General features: G+C 42.1%; 1 protein-coding gene across 1 annotated transcript; it reads right to left on the bottom strand.

Moving 5' to 3' along the window:
• Nucleotides 1-9: 9 nt before the first annotated feature.
• LOC132472239 (adhesion G-protein coupled receptor G5-like) lies at nucleotides 10-7966 on the bottom strand. The gene is made up of 12 exons (XM_060071760.1): nucleotides 7820-7966; nucleotides 7247-7316; nucleotides 5797-5884; nucleotides 4860-4979; nucleotides 2453-2593; nucleotides 2242-2290; nucleotides 1927-2018; nucleotides 1566-1684; nucleotides 1129-1400; nucleotides 836-932; nucleotides 407-735; nucleotides 10-294 (listed from the first exon to the last, which is right to left on the bottom strand). Exons 1-12 carry the CDS (start codon nucleotides 7875-7877, stop codon nucleotides 182-184), a joined length of 1548 nt encoding a protein of 515 aa, XP_059927743.1. The 5' UTR covers nucleotides 7878-7966; the 3' UTR covers nucleotides 10-181.
• Nucleotides 7967-10177: the final 2211 nt, after the last annotated feature.

The raw sequence follows: 10177 nt of genomic DNA, 5'->3' as shown, positions 1-10177 counted from the left end.
GTGACGTCATTGTTTTGATTTGTTTATTTAATCATACACACATATATCAAAATCATTCATTCTTATTTGCATATAACTTCATGCATAACATAGGTCAGAAGTAAATTATTACTGTCCAGAACAAAGACCTGATGCAGGCCAAGAGTGTTTACGACGACAGATTTATGACATAACACTTTTGTCAACTATTAAAGCTGGTCTCCATGGTCTTCTTCGTGGAGTATTGGGCAGAGGAATCATTTTCTGAACTAGACTTGCAAGTTAGAGCCAGGGACCAGAGGAACATGAATACACCTGTGAATAAAATGTATAAATCATTCATTTCAATGTAGGTACAATTAATATCCATAAACTTTTTTTCAAATTGTTATTTCAGCAATGTAGAAATAGTAAAGGTGAGACTAACCTTGAAGAGAGTTGAGTATGGTGAACAGGTACAAACCAGCTTCAGAGTAGGTTATAGAGGAAGAACTCCAGGCTAAGCCCAACACACAACTGAGGCCCATCACTGTGGCAAGATCCTTGCAAAGTCTCGAGCGCTTCTCCTTGTCCAGTTTCCACTTATTATCACGACTGGATATCCCTCTGCTGAAGCCAATACTGGTTCTCCTCATGGTCCAAAGCTTCGCCACAACCAGAGCGAGCATGGCTGAATTAAACAGGAGCATCAGGCCCATGTAAGTCCACATCAAGATGTAGATGTGTGGTGTCCCATCCATATTCTTGATCCAGCAGCTACATTTCAGAAATAAGCGAATGAGAAAATGTCACATTGATCCCAATTTGTTCAGTCATAGTTAGGAATGAAACCGATTCGACCAACGCTAAGCCTTACATTTTGGACGTTGTGTTGGTGGGGTCGGTGTTTGGTGGTGTGAATTCCCCGTAGACGTCCAAAAATCCACACGTCACCACTATCACTGTAGGAACACCTTCATCAAGGTAGAAATAAAAAAGAGTTGAACATTTTAACTTCAACAAGACATGATGCTGTCCTGATGTAAGAGATACCACAGTCCTGACGTAACAGATATTTGGTGTCGCATGCTTTAAATTATTGATTTAATATTAGTCAACCAGATCAGTAAAATCCTATCATCACTGTCAATATAAGCTCACTGCACTCACCCCATCCTACCAAGCTGACTTTGAGGAGATACTTCCTGATGTAGACATTGAACACTCTGACCAATAGGATGTAGAGGTGGAAGCCCTCAATGGCCATCCAGGTCCAGGTGCCCAATAACGACCAGTGCAGAAGAGCCCCAAAGACCTTGCATGGCCAGCCACCCCCCTCCAGCCAGGCCCACAGACAGCCCAGCAAGAAGCTGACATGCAGGCAGAGAATGGCCCCAGTGAGATTCATGTGAACACCGATGGACTTGTCGGGACGTCGGCGTCTGGAAGGGCAGTTGGGGTACACAATGCAAGATTTATTCAGCATATCTATATGTGTTTCAGTTGGGAGGATAGTGTCGCAAATAAATAGTAAAAAATATTGGATATATTACGATACTAATGTATTGAACTCAAGTATTTCATCAAAGGTTTAAACGACTCCATACTGTAGCCTGGTGTAGATGATGAGGCTAAGGAGGCTGGAGATGACAGAGAGAGCAGATCCAACAGCGGTGATGAAGCTCAGGTTGACGGCAGTTTTGCTGTCGACCGACACCATTGGATTCTGAAAGTACAAGGTGGGAGACGAAAACACACTTTATGCTTTGTTTACATTACATTACTGTTATAAATAAAAATAATGTAATTTAATTATTATTATTATTTTTTTGTATTACTATTTTTTACATTACCTGTCATTTATAGTTCTAATTATATTAAATGTATACATAGTTTTATTGTGTGATACTGTTTTCATGGGATGTATAGATGAACTATGTTTATAACTATTGAAGATAATAGTTTTACCACAAGCACGGCAAAGAAGCTGAGGTGGTCACAGCTGCAAAGAAATGTGTCACCGGCCACAGTGGTACGACAGCCTTCTGGGCTCCAGTGACCTATATACACACACACACACACACACACACACACACACACACACACACACACACACACACACACACACACACACACACACACACACACACACACACACACACACACACACACACACACACACACACACACACATAATTTGTGTATAATCTTTGTATTTGCACGTAGGATTCTGTGGAACATAAGTCTGCTTAAATGTTGTTTATGTATCGTTGGTGTGCCCACCATTTCCTCTTTGCACTTCATTCCAGAACACACACTTCCCGTTTCCTTCCTGAAAGACACATATACATGTGCACACATATATTTATACATACAGATATATATATACTAGTATTTTACCACCATTTTATATAAATATAGCACTCTATACATCCATCCATCCATCCGTCCATCCATACATTTATTCATTCATCCATGTGTCTACAAAGCTTACCGTGTGGTTATTTTTGAAGACAAGCTGGATGCATTCGGACAGGTTGCTCACTGCTTTCTGGCCTACCTTCACCATCAATACTAAGCCTCCCAAGACATATGGCTGATGGGACAACATTCTTCCCCTCGGATGTGCATTCACCTGCAAGAAGAGAATTTCAAAGTCAATACAGGGGATCAAGCATATCACTCAACATCAGAAGCAAATTGGGGTAAAATCTATCATAATGTTGCTGTTTTCTTGATATCTTGTTTGACACTTTCTTCTGGATTAATAATAATGTAACAATAATCCATTTTATTTATGGGCGCCTTTCTTGACACTCAAGGTCACCTTATAAAATCAAACATCCATAGCAGCAAACAACAAACAAACAAAAACAACAACAACAACATAATATAACAGTGTACAAGAGAAACAAACAGTGTGTTTCTAGTCCAAAGCATGCAACTGACTTAAAGGGAGTAGGCCTGGGTGAATAGATAAGTTTTGAGGTGAGATTTGAAGGTGATGGAGCTGGAGTGTTGGATGTCACGAGGCAGAGAGTTCCAGAGGTGGGGGGCTGAGCGACTGAATGCTCTTGACCCCATGGTAACCAGGCGAGCTGGAGGGAGGGTGAGCTGGATGGAGGAAGACGATCTGAGAGAACGGGTGGGTGTCTTGATATGGAGAAGCTCGGTAAGATGCATGGCCCTTATGTATTGTGTAGTGTGTATTTTCTCGATGTATATCTGTGTTATATGTTTTGTAAGTTGGAACCTGTACCCAGCTGACAACAAATTCCACCAGCCTGGCTGTGTGGTCATTAAAATAATCAATCAATCAATCAAGATACTGAGGGGCAAGATTGTTGATGGCCTTGGAAGTGAGAAGCAGGATCTTGTAAATGATGCGATATTTGATGGGGAGCCAATGAAGTTGCTGCAGGACAGGTGTTATGTGACTGATGTAGGGGGTTTTAGTAATGATACGGGCTGCAGAGTTTTGTGCCAGTTGTAATTTATGCATGGACTTAGCAGGTAAACCAAAGAGGAGAGAGTTGCAGTAGTCCAGACGCGATGCGACCAGGGTGTGAACCAGAATCTCAGCACTGTTTGGGGAGAGAGATGGGCGCAGGCGAGAGATGTTAGGTAGATGGAAGTATGCTGACCGAGTGACATTATTGATATGGGATTGAAATGATAGGGGGCCATCCAGGTTTACACCCAGACTCTTGACCTGGGGAGAGGGGGAAACTGATGAATTGTCAATGGAGATGGAGAAGTTATTTATTGTAGAGAGGGTGGATTTGGTGGCAATAAGGAGGATTTCAGTTTTGTCACAGTTGAGTTTGAGAAGGTTTTGGGAGAACCAGGATCAGATTTCCTGGAGGCAATCGGAGAGGGAGGTTGGAGGGAGGGTCGTGGGGGGTTTGGTGGACAAGTAGAGCTGGGTATCATCTGCATAACAATGGAGCTGAATATTATATTTACGGAAAAAAAGGCCAAGAGGGAGGAGATAGATAATGAACAGGAGGGTTCCAATGACAGAACCTTGGGGTACACCAGAGGAGAGGGGGGAAGAATGGGGTCTACAATTTTTGAGTTGGACAAAATTAGTACGTCCAGATAGATATGATTCAAACCAGTCCAGAGGTGTGTCAGATATTCCAAGAGAGGCTAATCGGTCGATGAGGATGGTCTGGGAAATGCCGTCAAAAGCTGCACTCAGGTCCAGGAGGATCTGGATGGTGAGTAGTCCGCGTCCGCAGCCATGAGGAGGTCATTGGTTATTTTAACAAGAGCTGGTTCGGTGCTATGAAGTGGGCGAAAGCCTGATTGGAACTGTTCGTAAAGAGTATTGTGAGAGAGGTGATCATGAATCTGAGAGGCAACTGTTTTTTTCAGAATTTTTGAAAGGAAGGGGAGGTTGGAGATTGGGCGGAGATTGTTAAAGTTGCCGGGGTCAGCACCGGGTTTCTTGGGAATAGGGGTTATTGCAGCTGATTTGAGGGGTGACAGAACACCAGAGATGAGAGGATAATTGCAGTTATAAGAGGGGTCAGGGATTGAATGCAACCTTTAACCAGTATTGTAGGGAGAGGATCAAGTTAGCAAGTGGAAGGTTTAGAATTGCGGACAAGGTCGGATATTTCAGCAGCAGAGGGGAGGTTAATTAGCATTGTGACATGCAGTGACAGTAATATCATTACAGTTTGACTAGGAATAAAGTTGGGAAAGTGCTGTTACAGACAAAATCTATGCATTTTCAATGTAGATTTATAAGCAAATAGATATAAACAATACAAGGAACAGAATGTAACAGGTCTACAAGCCCAATATGGGTTAATAAACTGGGGTAAGAAATCGGGAATTAGAGTAAAAGAAAAGAAAAAAGGAAAGAAAATAAAAATAAAAGAAGACATTACCCGGAAATAGGTGCTGTTGAACACAGTGATGACCAAGAGTGTTTTGCTCCCGTTCTTCTGGCTGCTCCGCAGAGCCGAAAAGGGAATCATAACCTTGTGCTTCTTCAGACTCCTTTCAACCTAATGTTTTCAAAGACAGCACATTAGAGTGTTTGCGTGCAATTTTGTGTGTGTGTGTGTGTGTGTGTGTGTGTGTGTGTGTGTGTGTGTGTGTGTGTGTGTGTGTGTGTGTGTGTGTGTGTGTGTGTGTGAGAGAGAGTGTGTGTTTGTAAGCTCGGGAGTGTGTATAAATGCATGTGGAATTGTGCATAAATGTTTGTGTGTATGTGTGTGTGTGTGTGTGTGTGTGTGTGTGTGTGTGTGTGTGTGTGTGTGTGTGTGTGTGTGTGTGTGTGTGTGTGTATGGGATGGTTTGTGTGTTGTGGCATCCCGCCCCGTAAGCCTCGGCTCGGACCAACCCGAGGGTTGGTCCTGGACGGCGTGTACCGCCGTCACCCAGCAGATGGCGGCCGAGAGCAGCCCTTTTGGCTCCCCAATCAGGGTGATTGGGGGACACCTGGCCGAAAGCTGAGGAGGCGATATAAAGGGACTGACAAGCACGGCACGGGAGAGCAAGGAGGAAGGTAGCGCTCTGGTGCGAGAGAGCCTGGAGCCTGGAGGGCGGAGGCCCACGGAGGCCCTAGAGACCGCGTCTCCTTCGTTGTTCTGATTTAAGTTGATTGTTAATAAATGCCTGCAATGGCTTATACTTCACACCAAAGTGTCGTTCATCCGTGGAACCTGGCCCAACCGAGCGCCGGGTTGCCACAGTGTATAAATGTGTGTGTGAGTGTTTATGTTTGTTATGTGTCTGTTTGTTTGTCTGTATACATTTGTGTATGTGAGTTTGTTTCTGTGTGTGTATAAATGTGTGTGTGAGTGTCTTGCGGTGACTCACCTGCTGAGATGTGTCGACCTGCTCATGTATGAAGTCCGGCAGAAAGGTTCGTCCTCGTCTACAATTACGCATTTTTTCGTCTAAACACCTACGACACAATCTCGATTGTCATCCATCAAATTATTCTAACAACATGATTTTGAATGACTTAAAGGTTGTATAGGTACAAATTCATAGCGATAATTTGAGTGTCATTCGTCTGAAATGTCATTAGGCCTACAATCCGTCAGCTGTTAGTGAAATGCACTATGAGAATGCGCCTGCCTCTGATTGAGACAATTTCGATTTTATACTTCTCCAGACCCGGCTAATTTCTGACTAATTAGGGAAGTCAGGGGTATGGACGTTTTTATTGGACTTTATTCTGCGCAACCCAGAAAAGATGAGTTGCGTTTCGTGTAGGGCTAGGCCTACCGCAATCCAAATCTAGATATTGTAGTTGGGCCTCGTAAAATGATATCCACATGGATAGGCTATTAAGCGATTCACAAGTGCAAATATGTTGCTTGTGCATCGTAAAATGATATTCACATGGATATTACACACGATCCACAAAGTCATAATGACTGCCAGCAGGGGCTGCGTGGGGCACTTTTTCTTACCGGGAGCATCTCGTGCATTTCGCGATTGCTCGTTCACGTGACCTACTACACAGCGGCCGCTAGGGGTTGCCGGCGGACCGAAATTACTGCCGCGGCCCACATAAATTGACCGGCCAACCAGGAAACCTCCCGATCGTCCCGATGGCCACTCCGCCTCTGACTGCCAGTGTCTTGTAAAATAAATCCGTACCCTCTTTCACACATTTGTGGATCGCATGGTACGGAGCTCCTCTGAGGTCACTTAATTGTAGAAAAAATACCCTAAATCTGTGCGCACGGGTAAACAGAGGAATCCGAGGGTAGGTTTACCTCGGATTCCTCGTTTTTGTTCGTTTTACGCAGCAGGGATTCCCAAGGAGCATTGGTGGCGAATGCTTATCTGATTCAGATCGGCATCAATACTGTACAGAATGACTCATTGACTTTGTGGATCGCTAAATATAAATGGCATTTTACGAGGCACAGCTACTATGTATTTGAGGATCGCGGCACACGAATCGTGAATCATCTTCCGTGGGTTGGGCACCACACAGTCAAATATAAACGTCCTAACGGGATTCGTCTGAATGAAGGCACCACTTCTCAATTCTGGAGAAACATAGGGGGGAGGGGGCTGATACAGGGGGCATTTTTATCGTTCAAAATCTTCTCGCTTTTGTTCTACTCTATGTTACTCCTTCTCTTTACAACTTTTTAAGCAGATTTAAAATACACTATCGTTTCAGCGCAACAACCATGGCTGTAATGATACTTTACTTGTCATCACTGAGATTGTTTACAATTAGTTATTTACTAGATAGAAACATTGCCGTGTTAGATGTATGAAGTGTAGTGTGTAAACTCATTACATTGGAACGCTATCCTCTGGTGTCTTGTCACAGACCCTTTCAACATTTTCACAGAATTCTGTGACATCGCCTGTTGAGACAAAATAAAGTAAGAACATACTTCAGGGTTAGGATCATTCCTTCACTTTTGCCTGCGTTATTGTAATTAGATATGTATCTAAAATAATACAACGATCTATACAAATGTATATCAAATTATTAAATAAGACACAAATATAAAATATTTATATTATTTAAATAGAACTAGAACACTAGTTTTTTAAATAGAACACTGATGGACCCTGAACTGTATCTTCTATGTTCATACATTGCCGCAGCCAAGATGCATATCTTTTAGCCTACTTCCTACTTGCTTTGACTTAAAACAAATATAGGCTACAGTAGGCTAGTCTATCGGCTCGCTCCACAGGCGCACACACACACACACACACACACACACACACACACACACACACACACACACACACACACACACACACACACACACACACACACACACACACACACAATTTACATATTTTGTAAATGATAACATATAACATATTTTGGAATATAATAACTATAATAACTCACCCTCTGTTTGAACTGCAGATATTCTGAATAAGATGAGCAACACTATAAGTGGAGCCATCTCTTCAAGCGGTTTATGTTCAGCCGACTTCTGCTATTGTGAATACCTGGCTTTGTTGTTGTGACTTCTCTTACATGTCACAGGCGGTTTTGTTTCTGTTTGGGGCGGGATCAGATATCTCATGCTCAACATGTGATACGTTTTTACCCAAAAGTCAATGTTTTAATTTATGACCATATACAGTATTGGTGTTTCAATGTAGTTAGTTCATAATTAAATCCTTGTGTATGTAGAAAACTATTTTGTTAGCCTTTACATCTAAACTTACATTCAAAACATTAAATTAATCGAAAATAACGTTTTAGTTGTAGGCTCTATTTTATATTTGAACGAAATTACAAGCAATCCTGAACACAATCTTTATGATTTTCATCATAATCAACAATTATTCGCTGAAGGCTAAGTGAATAGTGGGGAATAATAATGGCTTTTCCCCAATCTTCACGGAGCCTGAGGTTTATAAATTAGGCCATCAGGAGGTGTGTTGCTATTCTGGCTTGATATGCACTCTTTCTTTCTCTATTTCTGTAATTTGCTGCTGTAGGACCTTCATTTTATTCACAGGATTAATCCAGCCTTACTGTGTCCCATATTTCTAAGGAAACATGACCACACACAAAACATGCTTTTTCTCTGTCTTTCTGTCTCGCCAGTCGCCACTATAAGCATTCAAACAGGAAGTTTCACGTGAAATGCTTGGGTAACATTCTCTTGCATCGTCTATAACATGAAATCAGAGAGATCAGAGGTCAGAAAAAGTGTTTCCCGTCAAGGAAGTGAAACCAACTGATATCGATCGATTTGAATAAGATCTGCAACTCATAGCGGTTTAAAAACGGTAGTTTAATGTACAATTCATTTCTTAAGTTTACTAAAAGTAAAACTATTTGTTTAGAATGTGAACATGATTTCTATGTATTATTTACTGAAATCTGGTACTATGGCCTTTGTATTTCTGTCCATTTTCATAGTTTTCATGGTGTCAGAAGGTGTTAAAATACCAGTGGTGAAAGGAGGAGAGAATTCGCCCCCCCTTGTGGCCCAATTGTTGAAAAACACGTGCAAAAGTGCCCTCTCAGGAGCCAAAACGCGTATTAAAGGGGCCCCTTGGGAGCCAAAACGCATGCTAAACTGCCCTCAAGTGTCCTTTCGGGAACCAAAACGTGTGCTAAACTGCCCCCTTTGAAGCCAAAACGCGTGCTAGAGTGCCCTCATTTGTATAACATATAAAACGTGTCTAAAGTGCCCTCTTCAGTGGTGAGAACGCGCTATATGTGCCCTTTTTTTCTCTTTCCGCCCCTGCCCTTCAAAAAGTCTGTGCACGCCACTGATGTGGGCAGCTATAGTCCCTACTGAATAAGAATACTTGACCAATGGCCACCGTGGCAACAAACCACAGAAAGTGCACAGCTAACAGCAGGGACACAAGAGTGCCTGTGTGATCATGCACGAACATGAGTTGGTTAGCCTCCACCAATCATCATTCAAGCTGGACACCCAAACCACTCTCACGGAAATACGTGACACTGTCATCGTGCCAAAAAAGCCCACTTTTCTAACAATATGACAACTTTTCGCCACCCGTTTCTACTTTCACCTTTTGATTCTGAGAAATTGTGAAAATTCAAGGATATAGGGCCTATTTAATGCAGGTGCGCTGCTCTGTAGGCAAACCGCTACTGGAAAAAGGTAGCTGCTTCATCTCTTCTTTTTAGAATGAGTAGAAATTAGTGCTTTTGGCGCGAAAATAAATAAATTACGTGTCCCAGATCACGAATGAATAGATTAAATGACGTGACGTGACAATGACACGTATTTCCGTGAGACTGGGTTGGGACACCCGAACAGTCATCATTTTGGTCCTCTAACAAAGGACAGGGAAAGAAAAACAGAAATGGGGGGAAACCAAAACCTCACAAATACATAGGAACGTAACACACTGTTTATTGAAATGTGTATTGGTTGTTCCTGACAGGTAATCTGTTACTGCAGCAAAGCCAAGATCCAGGTAAGCTGTTTTAATATTGTATAATGAATGAATGACAGTAAATCAGTTAGGACAACATTGTTCACATCTCAATTTCAACATCATTGTTTTGTTTTTGTTGCTGCAGCAAATATTAGACTCTGTAATGACATAAAAAATATCCTATCAAGTTTCCTTTTGAGATTAATCTCATTTGAAAACGATATACATAAAACTAGTATCCATCCCATGATTAAAGTGCAGAGTCGCTGAGCTTTTGTTTTTTAACCACCCTAATAAAAAAAAAAAATCGCTAGTGGTCGGCTACAACTGA

Source organism: Gadus macrocephalus, chromosome 14 (assembly GCF_031168955.1).
Source record: "Gadus macrocephalus chromosome 14, ASM3116895v1".
Taxonomy (NCBI): Eukaryota; Metazoa; Chordata; class Actinopteri; order Gadiformes; family Gadidae; genus Gadus; species Gadus macrocephalus.
This window is presented reverse-complemented; position numbering and strand designations above follow the sequence as displayed.

Excerpts from the sequence above, each read along its gene's own strand:
- LOC132472239 (XM_060071760.1), bottom strand. The coding sequence starts at position 7,877 with ATGGCTCCACTTATAGTGTTGCTCATCTTATTCAGAATATCTGCAGTT. Across the intron at positions 2,291-2,452 it reads TCTTCAAAAATAACCACACG|GAAGGAAACGGGAAGTGTGT; the intron begins GTAAGCTTTGTA and ends TGTGTCTTTCAG. Across the intron at positions 736-835 it reads ACCAACACAACGTCCAAAAT|CTGCTGGATCAAGAATATGG; the intron begins GTAAGGCTTAGC and ends TCTGAAATGTAG.